The 21,098-nt window shown below is 34.5% G+C and overlaps 1 protein-coding gene across 8 annotated transcripts in view; it reads right to left on the bottom strand.

Moving 5' to 3' along the window:
- Positions 1-277: 277 nt before the first annotated feature.
- Positions 278-21,098, bottom strand: part of NAALADL2 (N-acetylated alpha-linked acidic dipeptidase like 2) — a 1,495,786-nt gene continuing 1,474,965 nt past the window's right edge. For 4 of the 8 annotated variants that reach the window (XM_043875328.1, XM_043875324.1, XM_043875326.1 and 1 more), the window contains one exon: positions 17,019-17,533. In XM_043875328.1, the coding sequence (XP_043731263.1) occupies positions 17,200-17,533 (334 nt within the window). In that variant the 3' untranslated portion in view covers positions 17,019-17,199. Of the gene's footprint in view, positions 7,593-17,016; positions 17,534-21,098 lie in introns of those variants that run through there. The other 4 variants (XM_043875325.1, XM_043875329.1, XM_043875323.1 and 1 more) reach the window with 3 other exon arrangements.

The following is a 21,098-nucleotide window of genomic DNA, read 5'->3' as shown; positions in this document are numbered from 1 at the left end:
AAAAGACCCTGATGCTGGGAAAGATTGAAGGTGGGAGGAGAAGGGGAGGACAGAGGATGAGATGGCTGGATGGCACCACCGACTCAATGAACATGAGTTTGAGTAAACTCCAGGAGTTGGTGATGGACAGGGAGGCCTGGCGTGCTGCAGTCCATGGGGTCGCAAAGAGTCAGACACAACTGAGAGACTGAACTGAAAGATAATTCATTACTAATACAGACTAACAACTAATTCATTTTGTATATTCATAACAAAACACAGTATAACAATGATTTTCACCTGTATTTAATATTTGTAAATGGGCATTTTAAATATTACTGTGTCACTGCACATACACATTACATTTATGAATCAGAAAATATTCCTTAATAGATGCCTTCATTTCATAGTATTCAACTATGTGCAAATATTTAAACAACTAAAATATAAAATATTTACCTGTATTCTTAATGGATATGATGTACCAATCCATTTTTTTGTCACTCCAAATCACAATATACTTTTCTAAGTAAACCATATATCAAGTCATGTGAATAGTACATAAAATGTTGTAAAATAAAATCACAATTGGGTTAAATATAAAAAGCACTAGATTCTTGGTGGACATCCACATATTATAGAAATTAGGCATTCAACCCTATATAGTAATTAAGAAACTAGAGACACATGCCTCTAAATCAATCATCCAAAATCAGTCACAACAAAGACACTAATAATTAATTTCTTTACAATGAAAACATTTCCAAATCACAGATGTAATCTACTTTGAATAATATTTAACACTGTAACAGTTCAGTGCAATTTAATAATTGGGGCACCCCTTGAGAGAGATTTATTTTTTAATCAAACAAATTTAAATGAAGAAATTGTGCTCCAATTTTACCCAAAGTTAATTTCTAAATCTTTATAAATATTCTGCTTGTCACCATTCTTTTAAGGTTATATTTTTTATTTATTTTTATTATTTTTTATTATACAATTAAGAAATTTTACTCATTATAAAATTTCATGTATCTAAATATTGCTATACTGATGACATGGCTGAAACTATTTCATGTTCCATATTAACATTCCAAACACATATGAAGCTATCATCAATGATGTGCTGATTTTTCTAGATGTCTATAAAAGCAAATTAGCCCCTTAAAGTGTCTTAGAAAGCTTTTTTTCTTTTCTGAATACAACTGCATTCATATTCTACAAGTAGCAAGTCTGAATATGTGGGAAATATTTGCCATTAAACCTTCCTATGTGAAATGTAAATACAAAATCACCTAATAGAGTCCTATCTCAGCTTCTAATTGGAATTATGTATAACATCTTTGGAATATAATTATGTGAGCTACACTTAACCATCTGGGCACTTTGTTTACTGCAGACAAATTGCAATGGTGTAGTAAAATATGTTGTTTCTTATTAAACAGGTATGACAAATTTGTCTTTATAGAGAAATAGCATTTTCTCTGACTTTCAGAATAAGGTGGTCACTCGCAGCAGCTTGATATAAAAGGTAGACAAGTCAACATTAATAAAATACTATCACATATACTGAAAGCACGATTTAACAATGGCTAACAATTTCAGAAGATAAAACACTCCAAGGAGTGTCCACCTGTGTTATTATTATGTTGAATAAATAGTCTTTGAACAAATTAGAGAGCTAAACTTACTGAGCAGGCCAGATAATTAAATAATTACACATTTTGATTGAAAAAAAGATGTAGTTCATTAAAACAGAGACTCTAACTTCATTTCTGTAGCTAAGCTTCTGTTCCAATGCCAAGTTTGTACTTTAATTAGAACAAAAGACCAACATTAACTTCGATACAACATAATAATTCATAATAATGATTGTATATTAATCTCTTGAGCTTGCTGGAATATAGCACATGACATATGGCATGGTACAGGCACCTGTGTGATCCTTTTGGGACTGAGGTGGTGCATATTAATTAGCCCCTGGAAAATAAAATCTGCTTCCTTCTGAGAAAAGCTACTTCAGTGCTTATTGGCTTAAGACATCAAAGGGATTCGAAAGAATGTTGTTAGGTTCTGCCTACACATGTTAGAGCTTTGTCTAGATGTAGGCTCTGCATCTAGAATCAACTGCAATTAGCTGAGTTAATTCTTGACAGAGCCTGCTTAAGAAATTAGAGTAGTCATACATTTCTTTGGCCTTGATGACTGTATTTTGTCTAAAAAAAATAAAAATTGCCATCTTGGTTACACAAAACTGCAAAACTTTTTTTTAAATTTATTTATTTTACTTTACAACATTGCATAACTATTTTAATTCAAATACAAAATAATCTAACCAGAACATATTAAAATTTGAAGTAGCTTTATCTTGAATGTTACCTGAAAGTGCCTCAATTTAATCCTTTGCCTTGTAAATTCAGATACCACTTGAGTATGAGATTCTAAATGTCTTTAAGAAATATGCCATCTCACAATCAGCCAGCTCTGAAGATTCTTGATGGCCCCAGGAGTGCTCAAGGCACTTCAGTGTACATCTTTGAAGGATAATGGAATGGTATTATGGAAATAAAATTCTGGCTGATTAACAGATAAATGTACATTGAAAAGACTAGATACTAAAATTAGTTTCTCATAGTTAAAAAAAAAAAGCCTGATCCCATTGCTAGAGTATATCTAAAAAGGGAAAACAGAACTGAGTGAGCACTGTGGTGACCAAAATAGGCTATGTTTAAAAATTTTCTTTTGCAACTCCTCTTTTAAATTTACCTCACTTGAAATTCTAAACTGCATAAGATAAACCCACTTAACTGAAAAGTATTTACACTTGATGGGGTGCTTAAAACTCTTGGAAGTTTAAGTTCTTTCTAAAGCAATTCTAATGAGTCTTTTTTAAGCTAGCAATATAAACTCAAGCAAGAAATACAAATTTACTAGTGCACCTAGGCAGAATATTTCTTTGCTCAAATATCACATGTCTATTTTTTCTCCTGTGTTGCATCCATGCTCCTGTAATGGAACTGTTAGGTTGCTGATCTATCTTTTGGGATGTATAGACCCATTTGCCTTCCACTCAACACATGGATTGGCAGTTTAAAATATAATTCTATCGAGGGAACTTGTAGTTAAGACACATTTAAATGGTCCTTTAACCATTCTGGTTTAAACCTTTAAACCAGATGACAATGCAATATCAGTGAAAAAGTTTAGTTTTTGGAGTAATTAATCACACATACCACAGAATGTCTCATGAGGACACTTTTGGCGAGGTCTACCAATTACGAAAATAGTTTTTCATTTCAGGCAAAGATGCTGACTGTAATAAAAGATGCTGATGGTAACAAATCATTTTATTTTCATAACACCTATCTTTGCAATGGAGAAACCTATTGTATGCTATACATTTAAAAAGTACATGTAATTTAAAATACATGTAATTTAAAAAGTCAATTAGTTATTCTGAGATTTAAGTATGATACAAAACTGAGGTTGTAAGTCCCAGCACTTGGTCTTCCCCCGTCAACTAGTTGTCATGATATTCTACAATGGTAGACTTATTTTTGTGCTCTTATTTACCTACTTATTTTTGTGCTCTTATTTACTTATCTTCTAATTTACCTACATATGTCCACCATTGTTGGGGTGGGCTACCATCATGAGGAATAATGTTGTTGGTTTCTTCAGACTCCTTAGTTCAACCAGTGAAGTGGCAGATGACATAGTCTGATCAGTTGTGCAGTAATACATTAAAAATTTCAATAATGTCACTTTCTGTAACTGATTCTTAACTTTCTGTGACACCCAGCATGAAGAACACAGGTCTGGAACCCAGGGGGCCCAGCAGAGACACATACATCAATCATCTTTATTAGCTATGGAACTTTGGGCAGTCACTCAACTAAATTTCCTCATCTTTTAAAATAAGTTGGCATGAGGAGTCAATTAGAAAAAAAAAGTACATTAAATTGAGAAATGTGCCTGACTTGTAGCAGGCACAGACTTAGATTCATCTGGGGCCTTTTCTGAGAAATACAATGGTTACTCTCTCTTTCTTTAAAATGCCATTATTAGCAAAGCTAGAAGTATCTCCTATTATTGTGACCCTTCAATTTTTTTAGTATGTAGCCACATGATGTTTTCTCAGGAGGACCCAGGATTATTGATGTAGATGAGAAATCATTAAGCATAAGGATCATTTGGGAAATCTTGCTAAAAATATAGATTCCTAGGCTCCCTTCCCCAAAAACCACATTTTGAGAAATACAGATTTAAACTGCCAATTTAATGTAGGGGAAAATGCTCTCTTATAAAAGTATTTTGCTTAATACCCTTCTTCCTGAGCACTGGTATCATATAGAGACTCTCTCTACTTTCCCACAAGTACACAGGCTTGTGCCCTTTGCGTGAACTCCCTGGGACAGTTCTACTTGTTAGGTATATTGAGAGAATGAACTGGTCCCTAATTGAAAAAGCAGTGCTTCCAGCCCATCCAGCATCTGATATAATGACTAGTTACCTAGAATATAATGGAAAAGACCATTTAGAACTCTGTTATATGAGAAAACAAACAAGCTTAAATTTTAGCTGCCCTTCTGCTACTAACTAAAACTGTGACTCTCCCCCAATTCCTTGACCACTTTGTCTGCAGTTACTGTACCTGATGGGGGTGCTGATGCTTTCCCTGACTGAAGGTAATAGTCTCAGACTTGAATCAGAGTGTCTTAGGCTTTTTTTTTTTTACTCTGGAATCTGTGCTTTTTTTACAAAGAGCGGTATTCCAGGTGTACCCTGCCTGAACCTAAATTGCAGTGGTCCACATCTGCCACCTTTTCTTGGGGGAATAATCATTTATGATTCATTATGGACTGGCACAATGCTATGTATGAAGGGTGGTGAGAAGTACCAGGCACCCAGATATTTCAGCAGTGATTTAACCTAACTACCAATTCATTGAAAATACTTATTAATAACTTGCATAGGATTTTATTTACTTGGATCGTTAGGGGAAAATTTAAATGACATAAATTTCAAGGAACCCTGAGGTAATCAGACTATAGCAGTAATGTTTCTAGTTAAGAGGTTCATTTCAGTCAAAGATGAGCAGCATTTACAGAATTGGTGGATATCTGTTTCAATTATAACTCAATTTCTTAACATAATCTCTTAAATAGGCTAATAAAAACATGTTTGTCCATAATTAACTTCAGTTTCTGAGTATCAAATATCATATGATTTAGAAGTAATAAGTACAGAATATTGAGACTTTGATCTGTGCAGTGTGGGTTAGCTAAATACACAATTTTTCAACAAAAATGTGCAAACACAAATATTCATGTTCTCAACTCTATTGGAGTCTAAAGGAGTGAATTTACTTAGGATTTTGTTCTAAAATGATAAACTACCAAATCGATAATTATTTGTCTTTGTCTATTTTAAACCCAGCTCCAAAGGAAGAATTAAAATGAACACACTGAAATTTAATTCACTATTTCTGATCCCTTGGTACAGGGATTCTATTATTTGACCTGACCCAAATCTGTATGTGTATTCCTCTTGCCTCTTTTCTCCTCTTTTTCTGTGGAAGGAGAGAGGGTACTGACACCAAGGCATGTGGGAGTTTGGTTCTTTAGCCCCTTCCTGTAGCCACTTCTCAACATGGCAAATACTTTCAGACAAACACATGCATTGGTTAGAAATATATATTGTAAGGCAGTTTCCTTTCTTATGTAAAATATGTGCACACAAGCAATTCATTGAAACTGAGTTTCTGCTTGAATTACCTAGCTAATTGCTTCTATTCTCTTCTTTGCCTTGAGCACATAAACATTACTTATAGTAAGAACAGCTGACCCTTATAAATCAGTTAATCAATGCTGACAATTCTTTCCCTTTAACTTCAGTTTTCCTTTAAACTAAGATTAGGTGTATGTTCATTCATACACATAAAAGATTTAGACCTATAGGCACTATTTGTGAAGTTGCTTTGGAGGTGTGTGATAGGGACATGTGTTTGAATGTTGTGTTAGAGAAAAATAAACCACATGAAATACTCTGAAGATATGCTTCCTTAGAGAAATTGCTTTATCCAATACTAAATCAATTTCTAAAGGTAAGCTCAGACTTTAAACACTTAATGGGATTCTGTGGTTTGGGGAATAGTGAATACTAAGGCCATTCAGTGGCCTTAGTATGGAAAGCTTCATTTTCAACATGAGCGAGGAACTGAAGCATGGGAAAGATACACTCTTAAAGTAATAAAGTATTTTCTGCCTAAAAGTAGAAGCATGAATATATTATGTGTTGTCATCTCAATCACAAGTAAGGATAGAGAAGAAAAAAAAAGGTTTTTCATAGAATTAAGGAGCTTTTCTGTTGATCAAAACAACTATTTCATTCATCAGAAGTCCTTTTTGCTAGTGGCAGAAATAGCAATTTGATACTTTTTAAGATATTTTGGGTTTTCAAAGAGAAACTTTGCTACTTTCCTGTGGAAATTATATGGTATTCTGAGAAAACTGCCTTTCAGAAAGGAGTTTCAGAAAAGATACATGAATGAGGAGCAAAGTGAGATGCTTTCATTTTAAAGTAGCTCTATTTCAGTGCTTCCAACAGAAACAACACAGGAAGAAATACATATTTTCTCCCTCATAAGACATATATCACTCCTGAAATTTTTACAAAATCAACTGAGACAAATTAGGGGTTTCAAAGCTAGTCACCTTATAAGTGGTTAGGAAAAAAATTTACAATTAAATTGCTCTGTGCAGCTACCTTGCAATTTTCCCCTGGAATGTTTATGGCTCTTTTTTTTCAATTAATACTTAAAAAAATACATTTTCATAACCAGTGTATTACTACATCTAGTTGTGTTATAAACAGGCACTTCATTTCATAAAATAGACACATTCAAAGTGGTTTTCGTCAACCAATCACTCAGTCAGAATACTTGTTGTTCATATTGAATATTTGATAGTGAAAGTTAATCTGAAACCATATCAACTGTCCATTTCTATTACAGAAGCTAGGTCACTAAAGCTCTAACACAGGTAATCATTTCTATTCCTACATGTTTTATCCATAGGAACAAAGACTGTCCAGAACGTCTTTGAAATTTTTTCCCCAAATATTTTATATATATATATAGAAAAATACAGCAGATTTCTTTTTAATAGATAAATCTTAAGTATTATTTTCAATAACTTGCTTTTACATAATCAGAAATCTAGATATAAGAAAAATATTAAATGTGCAAAATGCTCTTTTTACACGTACATCAAAAAATACAAAGGAAGAATAGCTTTATACTTATATAAAAAGCCATTGAGGGGAAAAAGTCTTCCATGTCAGAAAATCTGGTGAGATTAGAGCTTTTTCTTGAGGAATTGTAAACAAACTTTTTAAAATGCTGAGAGTTTTCTCAGTTCTTTCCAACTAAGACACTCTCGAACACATCAAGTCCCGCTTTGAAGTAAACCTGAGCTGCATTAATGCTATTCAACACCTCTGACAGGGCTTCTTGAAGGGTCTCATTTGATGCAAGTGACTTGCAGCGCTCCCAAGCCTCCAGGAGTATTGAAAACTGGCTTGTCTTCCCATCAAGGTGGTATAGGATATTTCTGAAAATAAATAAATAAATAAATAAAAAACACAGAATGAATAAATGTTTTAGGCACCATGCTATTTTTGTATCAAACATTGTAAAAAATATTTTCAAGAAACAGTGATGCTTTAAATAATTGAAATAATTATGAGAATACAATATTATCATTTTGAGGCCACTATTGAATGAATGGATTTGGACATTGATCATCAAAAGTTCCCTCTAGTGATGAGAGATATAGAACTAGACAGTATGTACCTCCTGATGGAAGTACACAATACTATCAATGAAATAAAGTATTTTTGCTAAAAAAAGAAAAACAAACAAAAAAACCCACTGAATCTGATGAAGCTTCTAATTGCTCATAAACACAAGGGACAGAAAATATAAAAATAATACTGCAGTGTGTCATCAGCAAAATACTGTGAAAAATTCTATAGGACAAATGGCCCAGTTTATTCAATGACCAAATTATAACAAGAAATGGGTGACAGAGGAACTACTAGACCAGGGTTTCTTAGCCTTTCACTATTGACTTTTGTTGGGGGTTGGGGCTGAGGTAGATAGTTCTTTATTGTGGCAGCAGTCCTGTGCATTGAAGGATATTTAGCACTATCCCTGACCTCTACCCACTGGGTACCAGTAACACCCCTCCTGTGGTTGTCCCAGTTAATTTGAACTACTTACTGTACCAGAATACCATCGACTGGGTGGCTTAAGCAATAAGCATTTATTTTTCACAGTTTTGAAAGCTAATCCCAAGATCAGCGTGCCAGTATAAACAGATTGTCGGTGAGGGGCCTCTCCCTGGCCTATTGCATGCAGACAGAGGGATCCCATGTCTTCTCTTCTTTTTGTAAGGGCTTTAATCCCATAATGAGGGCCCCACCTGTATAACCGAACCTAAGTTGAATTAGGTTCTCCAAAATATAGCCCCATTGAGGTTAAGATTTTAATGCATGTCTTTATACTGGGAAGACACAAACATTCAGTTCATAGCTGTTTTACAAACCAAAAGTGTCTCCAGACTGCCAAAATTGTCCCTTACAAGGCAAAATTGCCCCCAGTTGAAAGCTGCTGCTTTAGATTACAAGAAACAACAACCCATGTATATCTGTAAAGTACAAATTTTCTAGGTCTTTATTCAAACAATTTTAAAAATGAGAACTAGTATAAAAGTTAATTAAGGATTTGTTAATATTAACAAACAATATTTTAGGTATGATAATGGTATTATCAGTATATTTTCTTAACTTCTAGAAATACATATAGTAATATTTGTGAATGAAAAGTTACTACAGTTAAAATTTGCTTCTAAATATTTGGAAGGAAAAAAGGAGAGTGGAACTTTGGACATCACAGGTAGAATAAGATTGACCATTAGCTAATAATTGTTGAAATGGGTAATGTATTCATTATCCTGTTCTCTTTCTTTGTATGTGTTTGACATTTAGAATATCTTCTCATAAGTGTAGAGTATGTAATATGATGGTGCTTTGAAATTTATCCTAATATCTGAGAAAGAGGTATTTGGCCTTGGGCAGGTCTAAAGAGATTCCTTTTATTAGTTGATAAGTAGAAAGAGATGCATTTTGGTAGAGAGGAATGGATTATTGCATCATTTGACTTATTTCCAAAAAAAAAAAAAACCTATCTGAGCTAGCTGAAATTCCATGCTCTAATATGAGAGGCAAATATATAAATAATTAAAATAAGGTCGTTGATTGTCATGCTAGACATGTAAAGTCTAGTGATAACAGATGAAGGATTGCCACTGGCAAAGTTTATCATGGAGAATACTTCATCTTGAAGGATGATGGAAACTACCAGCTATAAGGGCAAAAGAAAGGAAATAAGCTAGAAAGTGGATATAACACCATATGCAGGAGGAATTAGCATATGCAGAGGTATGGATTTATAAGACAGCTTACTATTCTTAGTGGATCAGTGCCAGTGCTTCTGTATGATCAGGGCACAAGGCCAGAGTGGGCAGCTATAGAAGAGTTGGGAGAGCAAGCCATTGGCCACATCATACCAGGCCTTCCATACCAAGCTAAGGAGGTTATACTTTTTCTTATGGGCAGTAGGAAACTAATGAAAGTTTTTAAGAAAGAAAGAAAGTTTATTTGACTTTATTTTGGTATAGTTACTTTGGTTATAATACAAAACCTAGAGAACCACTTACTGCAGATGAGCAGTGAACAAAGATGTCAGTGACGCTAGTGGTAAAGAATCCACCTGCCAATAAAGGAGACACAAGAGATGCAGGTTTGATCCCTGTGTCAGAAAGATCCCCTGGAGAGGAAATGGCCACCCACTCCAGTATTCTTGCCTGAGAAATTCCATGGTCAGAGAAGCGTAGTGGACTACAGTCCATGGGGTCGCAAAGAGTCAGACATGATTGATCAAATGGAGCAAGGATGCATGTTAAGTTTGAGATGGTGGAGCAAGGGCCACAGCATAAGATTTAGTTAATTTATAATTATCCCTAGTACTGACCTAGTGGAGAAGGGATAGGCTACTCACTCCAGTATTCTTGGTCGTTCCTTGTGGCTCAGCAGGTAAAGAATCCTCCTGCAATGTAGGAGGCCTGGGTTCAATCCCTAGGTTGGGAAGATCCCCTGAAGAAGGGAAAGGCTACCCACTCCAGTATTCTGGCCTGGAGAATTCCATGGACTGTATAGTCCATGGGGTCAGAAAGAGTTGGACATGACTGAGCGACTTTCACTCACTAGCACTGATCTCAGTTTTAGATAGAATTCTGGATCATTGTTTCCTAGCTGATCAAGACTCCACTACTTGAGCCTCTCCTGAACTTCATAAACTCAATAATGAAGCCTATAATGTTAGTGCAAATTACATCAATTAGGTTATTTTGCATTCTCCTGTACTCCGGTGGTGAATGGACATTGAAATCTGCTTACTCACTCATGACAGAACCCTACAAGTTATCTCTTTTCCTTAAGTATCCAACTGGTCTCTGAAGATACTCACTCTTCCATCTTTTTCATGTCTTTTTGTCTCTTATTGGGCCCTGATCCCAATATTTTCAAGGATAAATTATGATATCATTGCTTTACATGTTTGAGTTGAGAAATATGTTACTTTATCAAGTCTATATATGTTACTTTATCAAGACCAACCTAGACACCATATTAAAAAACAGAGACATTACTTTGCCAGCAATGGTCTGTCTAGTCAAAGTTATGGTTTTTCCAATAGTCATGTATGAATGTGAGAGTTGAATTATAAAGAAAGCTGAGCACTGAAGAATTGATGCTTTTGAACTGTGGTGTTGGAGAAGACTCTTGAGAGTCCCTTGGACTTCAGTGAGATACAACCAATCCATCCTAATGGGAATCAGTACTGAGTATTCATTGGAAGGACTGATGCTGAAGCTGAAACTCCAATGCTTTGGCCACCTGATGTGAACAGTTGACTCTTTAACTCTTCTGTTTAACCCTCATCCAGAGGCTCTTTAGTTCCTCTTCCCTTTCTGCCATTAGAGTGGTGTCATCTGCATTTCAGAGGTATGCAGATGATACCACTTTGTATTAAGGAAATTTGTAGTCATAAAACTTTGTATTAAGAACATATATTCTCTCTAGATATGGGAGGGGAAAAAAAAAACATCTTCCAAATGGAGAGGCAAGTTGGTCATGAGCAATGCTTTAGCTATGAGAAAGGAAATGGCAACCCACTCCAGTATCCTTGCCTGGAAAACTCTGTGGACAGAGGAGCCTTGGTAGGCTATAGTCCATGGGTTCGCAAAGAGTCGGACATGACTGAGCAACTTCACATACCCTGAGAAAAATGTGGATTCAGTTTACAAGGAGAATATTCCTTGAAATAGAGATTTCCGTCTTGCTATTTCCACAACCTTCATAAAATTAAAGAACTTTTCAGAAGAAGCCACTGTGCTGTGTTAAAATAATCATGTAAAAATATGTATATACATAGACTTATGTATACATGTGTTTTATGAGTAAAAGTTTTTACTATATAAAACTGACAAAATAATGAAAATTAGCAAAACACCTAATGGAAGTTTCCCTAAACATTCATTTTATATTATTAAGTTGGTGGGGGGGGGGTGTGTGGCTAAAAAACCCTGCTAATACAGAGGAACCTTGATACAAGCATGGAATTTTCCCAGAAGAAGATGAAACTGCTTCAGACAGTCATATGTATTCTCCTACATGACAGAGGCTATACACAAGTCACAATTTTCATGTTAACATAATCCTTAATTGCCATAGAAAAAGGAGTGGATTTTAGTGTCAGGATACCTGTCAAACATTTTTAAATTCACAGTAAACCATTTAGATAAATTGATATATAAAAATTGGTTTAGTGTTTTGACAATAAAAGTAGTTTAAAATATATTTTAATTAATCATTTAAAAAAGTATTCATTGTAGACAACTTATACCGCTTTACTACTAAGGGTTACTAAGTTAGTGTAAGAAAAATATTTTATCATCTCATTAATATTCATAGTTTTGAATTCTCTTCCTCTACTTTATTAGTTTCATGTTTAATTATAAATCATTTAATGGCAAATATATTTCTGGAATTTAAGAGTGCAAAAATATTTTCAAAAGCTGTACCAAATACTTCCATTCCTTGAGGGTATGCTATTCAGCATGCTGACAAAGATATTGTAATCATTGTTATTCAGAGCTGCCCTTTAAATGAGTTGTACCATTGCAATTAATACATTATGGGAAATACGTTTAATGATTTGGGTGCTGTTATAGTGACTATTCCACATATTCAAAGCCCACTAGCATGAAATATATTCCTAAATACACATTCTATGGTTATTAAATGTTAAATGTTATTAATATTCAGTTTAATGATAATATATTAATAAAACATGCTCATAAAGGTTATAGGATTAATCCTTCAATGACAGTTCATTTAAGCACGAGCACAATCTCTAATATATTTACATAAAACTTCAGCCATAACTAGTATAAAATATTGAGAAGAGAGATAGTGTGGAAGAATAAAAATTCACAGTAGATAAAATGTTTAGGTCTAAGTACAATACATACAACACTGTGGTTTTTAAAAAACTGGAAAGCAATACATATAATCCTTAAAGACCAATGCAATGGAATCTGCAATGTGCCAACATTTGCTTTTTTCTAACTTGTAAGCAGCTCAGTAATACTTTTGTAATGACTGTAAACAAGCCATGTGCATAGAAATGAGTCCTTTTTGGTTTGTGAAAATTCTACAGGGAGCTAAACACACTTTCCATATGCTACATGATTCAAGTAGTAGGCTGTGGCAGCTATTATGTAAGATAAACACTCATATCCATTTCGAGCCAAACTGGATACAGATCAGCTTAAAACTACAGACACTTAGATTCTGGTTGAAGATAAGTGACTAGTATTCTTTCATCATAGTTTAAGAGAGAAACTTCATGTAGGGTTGTTGCTGACTTAAGGAAATTGATCTTTATTATAGTAGAATTTATTTTTTACTTTGATAGATTGTTTTACCTTAAATTGAGGAAAACAAAAATACCTTCTTTAAGCTTTCATGAGAAGGATAATTTCACCTATTGATTTTTCAGAAGCAGCTTATCTTTTTACTAGTTCTCTTTTGCATACTAAAAACCATTTAGCTTTCTGCTAACAGAAAATAAAGTTCAGTATTTGTAGATCTTTTCCCAAAATGTATCATCACATTATTTTTGTTGTATTATTTGAATGGAAGACCAAAAAAAAAAAAAAAACACACACACAAAACCCAGCCACATATGTGTCTATATACTTCTTAGTTCTGAGACATTTCTTACATATTCATTCATTGGTTAAGTACCCTTGGGGAGCAAAACTGCTACTATATCATGTTTTTAGTATGCAAGTTATTCTTACCTTTGAAAATATTTCAATTAGATCAGTGTTTGTTATGGAAGCTTCTAAGCCAAAAGGTCTTTTTTTTTCCCATTTATTTTTATTAGTTGGAGGCTAATTACTTTACAATATTGTAGTGGTTTTTGTCATACATTGACATGAATCAGCCATGGATTTACATGTATTCCTCATCCCGATCCCCCCTCCCACCTCCCTCTCCACCTGATCCCTCTGGGTCTTCCCAGTGCACCAGGCCCGAGCACTTGTCTCATGCATCCAACCTGGGCTGGTGATCTGTTTCACCCTAGATAATATACGTTTCGATGCTGTTCTCTAGAAACATCCCACCCTCGCCTTCTCCCCCAGAGTCCAAAAGTCTCTTCTGTACATCTGTGTTTCTTATATTCTCATGTTATATGACCAAAATTGAACCTCAATTAAATGGAGTTAAAAAATGTCAACAGTATGCATCAGAATATTCAAATATGTTTCTCCTTCTCATGTATAGAATCATATTTTTCAGATTAGGAAAGACTTGGAATTAACCAACAGCCAGTCAAAAGGCACATGTCTTGTAGGAAAATAGAGTGGAAAGAAAGTGAGAAAATACCCTTGAAGAGTTTCAATGTCAAGAGTCTGTTCTTTACAACCACAAGGAGTTACATGCCTTATTGAACCATTCCTGTTCTTAAACCTGCTTTAGTTCAATTCAGAAGTTTCCTGGCAGAAAGAATGGACTGTGTTATTAATTCAATAAATCACCATCCTATTTGCATACACATAACATGCATTTCAGTATGGCATGTAGAGACATCAGACCTAATTAAAATATTACTTAATTGAAATCATTTTAGTAGTTATCATGTTTAAAATAACATTAATTCCACCCTCATGCCTATCTTCTCTCATCTGTAACAATTTGGATCTTATAAATGTAATTCATACAGTCATCCTGACCCACACACAACACAAAGAGACTACTAAAAGGAAAGTGTAATGCATTATTGATGACACTAATGAAATTACAACACACATCACTCATTTTAATGGGTCTGTTTCAATGACATATCACGGTGACCAGGAAAGTGCAGTGCCAAACTCAGAAACCTAATTAATAACTCCCAGCAGCATCAGTGAAGGAGATGAAGCATCTTTACTCAACTGACAAATCTTTTCCACTCAGCTAAAGCAAAGGAAAACTGAAGAAAATGAATTTTGAAACAAAGGCATCTAAAGTCTTCATGAGTCATTTCCTTGCGTGTGAATTAGCAAATTAATGATGGAAATGATGACTCTCTTTCAAATGTTCCTTTTATATTCATAAATGCACAAAGGATGCCACCCATTCTAAATGTGAATTAATATTCATTAGACCCCATGTCGAGAAAGTCCTAAATGAAATCACACTAAATAATAAGTCATGTCTTTTAAAATTGACTGGGTATGCATGTGGAATGCAGAAAGAAAAGGTCAGTTCGGTACCTCACAATTGTTGCTAACTCTTTTTAGGGATTATATGAGTTGTACTCCATAATTAACAGTGGATTACTGTATTTATATCAACATTAGAAAATATTATGTGACTTGGATACTCTATCCATGAGAAGTCACAGAATACCTGGCTATACTATTTATAGTACAAATGTCCATTCAGCTAAATTTCAATATGGTCTATACTAGCAAAAGCATCAATGAGAATTAAGGCCATTGTTGATACTGTCAAGCCGTAAATTCACTTTGCAGAAAACTGAGGCAGAAAAACATGTGTGGTAGATTGTTTGTTTGCAAAAATGGCTACAGTTGTTCTCCCTGTATGCAGGCTGCTTCAAAAAGTGACTGCAGTTCTTTCCAACAAGAGGTGGGGTCTACAATCAAGAAATGGGCCAAAGAACTAAACAGACATTTCTCCAAAGAAGACATACAGATGGCTAACAAACACATGAAAAGATGCTCAACATCACTCATTATCAGAGAAATGCAAATCAAAACCACAATGAGGTACCATCTCACGCTGGTCAGAATGGCTGCTATCCAAAAGTCTACAAGCAATAAATGCTGGAGAGGGTGTGGAGAAAAGGGAACCCTCTTACACTGTTGGTGGAATGCAAACTAGTACAGCCACTATGGAGAACAGTGTGGACATTCCTTAAAAAGCTGGAAATAGAACTGCCATACAACCCAGCAATCCCACTGCTGGGCACACACACCAAGGAAACCAGAATTGAAAGGGACACGTGTACCCCAATGTTCATCGCAGCACTGTTTATAATAGCCAGGACATGGAAGCAACCTGGAGGTCCACCGGCAGACAAACAGATAACAAAGCTGTGGTACATATACACAATGGAATATTACTCAGCTATTAAAAAGAATGTATTTGAATCAGTTCTAATGAGGTGGACGAAACTGGAGCCTATTATACAGAATGAAGTAAGTCAGAAAGATAAACACCAATACAGTATATTAACGCATATATATGGAATTTAGAAAGAGAGTAAGAATGACCCTACATGTGAGACAGCAAAAGAGAGACAGATGTAAAGAACAGACTTTTGGACTCTGGAGGGGGGAAGGCAAGGGTGGGATGATTTGAGAGAATAGCATTGAAACATGTATATTACCACATGTGAAATAGATCGCCAGTCCAGGTTTGATACACGAGACAGGGAGCTCAGGGTCAGTGCACTGGGATGACCCTGAGGGATGGTGTGGGAAGGGAGGCAGGAAGGGGGTCCAGGATGGGGGACACATGTACACCCATGGCTGATTCATGTCAATGTATGGCAAAAACCACCACAATATTGTAAAGTAATTAGCCTCCAATCAAATGTATCCTGAATAATCTTATTGATTATATAGCTATTAAAAATAGACCATATATTCCTTAATAACTATAGATACAATTTTATTTGACTGAAAGGATTTAGAGAATTCATTCAGTTGACATTTGAAATAGACTGTATTAAGGTAAAAAATGCATTATTCCTCTTGAATAGAAAGCACCTTATTCAGTATGATTTGAAAACTTAAAAACCGATAGAACATTAAAATGTTCACTAAATTTTAGCTAGAAGAAAAAAATAAGGACCAAGTAGAATAACTGATCTACTGAAGCTCTGAATGATGATCACAGAGGTTGAAGGTATTTAATGAAGGAATGTACTAATGTAAAATTAGTCATAAACACTTGAAAGATTACGTTTCACATTTTATAGAATTGTTATATGTGTTATTAAACATTCACTTTGAAAGTGTAACAAAAAATAATATTTTAAAGGAACTCTGTTCCTTAGCTGTGTAAATTTGCTCACAATTTATTTTTGTATTATATCTATATTATTGCTTGTCTAAGGAAACAGGAATGCTGTGTTTCTACCAGTAAACAAATGGATCCCAAAACAATTTGCTATGAAAATATTTAAAAAATAAAATGATCTGATTTTGAAATACTATTAAATTTTCCAAAATCCAAGTACCAGATAGGCAAATTTCTATTTTTTATGTTGAAATTGACCATTAAAAAAATTAGATTGTGAGTAAATAGTAGAAATATCAGTCCTTTGCTTTGGGAATTCAAAAACAATAGGCATTCACCTGTGCTCTCAGCCATGGGTGTCAGAGGGTTGAAGAGGGTCCCCAGGTACCTAACTCAAAGAAGGTGTACATTTGGTTTTATCAGTCAAAGTTATTTATATCTAATTTGAGAAAAAACATACATTTTTTGATAGTGGGTACATACATAAATATACTACTACATGTAAATGTAATGGTTTACAGAAAAACATTGAGAATGTGGCAGTAACCAAGGGAAGCTGAGTATCATAGAGCACCAAGTTTCTGCTATAGCAGCATATTTAGGACATTGACATTTCAGATACTCCCACTGTGACCCCTTCCCTAAGAATACTTCAGCACCACTGCAACTTTGCTGCCTCTTAACATTTGCTCTGTCATTGCCAGAATCTTGATCCACAAGTAGCATGAATAATCTTGAACTGCTCGTACATCTTTGCCTCACTTCTTTCAGATATGAAGTCCTGGGAGAGCTCATCCAACTGGCTGAACTTAGGTCATGTGCCTGTAATCTAGGAAGAAAATACCTAGATTCAGTCACCTGTGGAGGAGCTAAGCCCTACTTTCCACCAAGCTCATTATAAGGAATTTCCCACTTATAGGAAACAAAGACATTTTTTTTTAATTTAAAAAATTTGAAACCAGAACTCAATATCGACTATGTTAGTGATGGGAAGGGAGAGTGTATTTCCACAGGGTTCTCTTGGAATTATGCTGCAAATTGCTGTTCTACTATATTGCAGTTTTCCCCTTCATGTTAAATGTTTGCAAGTACTCCTGTAATATGGCGGCAGTGTTTATCAAATTGAGTATGTACAAGAATAAGCTGAGGCATTTTAAAAACTGCTCAAGGGATTCAGATGCAATGAGTCTGGGATACCTCATCGGAGTACACATTTTCATCCTGTGCTCCCTTACTTAAACCTGCTGGGTGACACCCATGCATACTCAGCAACTCCCTCCAGTGAGTTTTATATTTACCAAGAGGTCTTGGTTTGGCCTCAAACTAGCTTCTTCCAGTGACATGTTATTATCTACGGAATTACATGATTTATTTAACATTATGATAAATAATGACATATTGAGTGTGAAAGAATCATTCCTGTGAAACTGAACCTGAATGTGTTGGAAAGATTCACAAAGATTAAGTGACACAATGGGAGTGTTGTTGAATTATATGTAAAGAGATAACTGAACATATCATTAGCAGGGGAGCAGGGAACTATAGTGACAATGGAGAAAGAATCTGCATTTAGATTGTTTTGCAAATGCCTATTTATTTCTCCAAAATGAAAAAGCTGAAATTGGAAATCTCAGATGATGTATCGTTAGTGTGTGTGGCTTAAACAGGAAAGTAAATCTAGAATTCCAATTCGCATAACAGAACTCAAAGAAAAATCCTTGGTCCTATATCAAAAGATTGGTGATGAAGTTTTGAGTTAAAAATAAACTGCTTTTTCTATCATTTGACCATTTACTGGTTCTGACTGTGTCAGATGAAGGAATGTTTGCCCTTTGGGTATTAGTCAGAACTTTACTGTTAAGAACTATAAAGACATAGGTATCATCTTGAGTTTCAACCATTATGGACCGGTCATTGTGACTTAAAGTATGAGGTTGACAATGGATTGGACTATTTCAGGATCCAAAATAAAAGGTTTTTCATGATTTAGATTCCTATGTATAGACCTCACTTAGATGTTTTAGCCCATTCTCTTAGTAATAATTTATAAATTTCTTGAATTAATCAGTGGATGTATAAACCAAACTGTCAAAATCAAAGGAGAAAGTCATAATTATTTGGCTTTGCTAATTAGAGTATAATCAACCCGAGTAATCCCTTCTAAATTGTATATTCTAAATTCTCTAGTTTTCCTCTTTATGGATCAAAATTTTTTAAAAAATTAAGTTTTCCTTTCGCTTGCTGCTCTAGACTGTGTGATCTCTGAGCAATGACCCAATATATAAATAATCCATTAAATTATACTAAAAAATTAGAATTTATGGGCATTTTTCATAAATAACTCTGTTGTTGGATATTTAGTTCTTTTGCAAGATATATTAGTAAGTATAAACGTCTGAAATACAAATTACTTTTTAAAGTAATTGACTTTATTCAGTGAATAATGTTAATCTGTAGTTACCTTTCTTGAAGACTGATATTTAGTATATGCAAAAAATAGTACATTCAGTTTTTAACTGAACCATTTTGGGAGCTATGGCCCTAAATATAGAAGAAAAGTAATTGGTTATTTCACTGCAGATCTGGATATAAGTCATCTTGAAATTTTGTTCTATCCTTAATGAATGTTCTGGCAGACATATTAATCCAATATTTTAAAAAACAACATCACTAAGTGAATCCTGAGCCATATAAAAACAAGGCATTTAGTAGTAGGTATGTCTAAATTGTGTAAATGTCAGATAGTCTGTGAGGTGGTTGTTTAATTTCATAAAGTACATTAAGATGATTAAATCACATGATTTTAAAGAGTTTTGATATTTTTAATACCTAGATAAGACAGATTCAAAACAGTCTACATTTGGATGGAAAATAGAAGAATATAGCAATTACTATACTAATCTCATCATACCTCAGAAAATCTAAGAATTTTTAAGTATAAGTTGATAGAAATTAAGGAACAATAATTACCTTGACAGCTCAATTTATGAAATACTTATTAAGCACCGAGAACTATATGGAATACAAATGAATTACAAGAGTGGTCTCAGTTCCAAAGAGATTTTGCATTTTGAGTTAAGTGGGAAGAGTAGAGTTTCAGAGCTATTGTCTTTTGCATATGAGGCTAACATAGTAAAACAAAACAAACCCTGATATTCAAAAAGTCTACCAATTTTCTTGCCCGCAAAGACCTCAAAATGAAAAAAAATTTAATAACTGTATATTTTATATTCCGCTGGTGGCTCAGACAGTAAAGAGTCTGCCTGCAATGCAGGAGACCTGGGTTCAATCCCTGGGTTGGGAAGATCCCCTGAAGATGGGCATGACAACCCACGCCAGGATTCGTGCCTGGAGAATCCCATGGACAGAGGAGACTGGCGGGTTACAGTCCATAGGCTGCAAAGAGTCAGACAAGACTGAAGTGACTTAGCACACAGACCCACCCCCATACAGTCAGTGAACTTTGCTTTTCCTCTTCAATGGAATTTAAAAATAATTCACTTTCTAATGAAGATAAGTTCTAGTGAGAACAATTACTATTGGTAGTATTGAGCAGCTATAGATAAATGAAGACTTTGAGGATTAAACTACACTAGTTTTGCCCTCCTGTGCTTTTATTAATGCATGAAGTATCAACTCAGAGAAAATCTTACATCTGAAGATAATGTGGAAACATTTCTTTTTATTCTTGCTGTCTAAGTATTTATCACTTGTCTATACATTTTATATATGTGTGCATGTGAATACATATGTGTGTATTCATAAATGTATGTGTGTAGATAGATATGTAATTTGTGCCACACTGGATGATGAAGAAAAAAGTCTAAATTTTATATCTACCTCCTATATCATATAACTGAATAGTAAGCTGGTTGTTATAGTATAAAATATTACATTTATTAGTAATATAAATCAGTAAGGATAAAAGACAATGAAAACTAAACAAATGTATTGTGTTCTAAGAGATAAAGGTCTAATTATGTTGTTTTATGGGCACCGGGGTAATTATGTAAAGATAGAAATTCCCATGTTACTTACAGGCTGTGGAAGATTTCCATAACAGCCTATCTTGATATCTGTTCTTAAATCACACTCTTTTCTCCAATTAAAGGGTCATCTCCAAATCTTAACCCTTATTATATTTGTTTTATCAAAATAGGACTTTATTTACCGAAACTCTGATTACATTAGTAATCACCCTACTTGCGTAGTGTGAGGTTAACTTAGATATCTAAGTTTATATGCTTACTGTTTCTTTGCCCTACTGCGTGAGGAAGAGCAATTTAAAGAAGCTAAATGTTTGAAAAGAAAACATGAATCACATTTAAGAAGAAATTATAGGAACTTTCCTGGTGGTCTAATGGTTAAGACTATGCTGCCATTGCGGGGGGCGT

The sequence above is a fragment of the Cervus elaphus genome, chromosome 19 (genome assembly GCF_910594005.1).
Source record: "Cervus elaphus chromosome 19, mCerEla1.1, whole genome shotgun sequence".
Lineage (NCBI taxonomy): Eukaryota > Metazoa > Chordata > Mammalia > Artiodactyla > Cervidae > Cervus > Cervus elaphus.
This window is presented reverse-complemented; position numbering and strand designations above follow the sequence as displayed.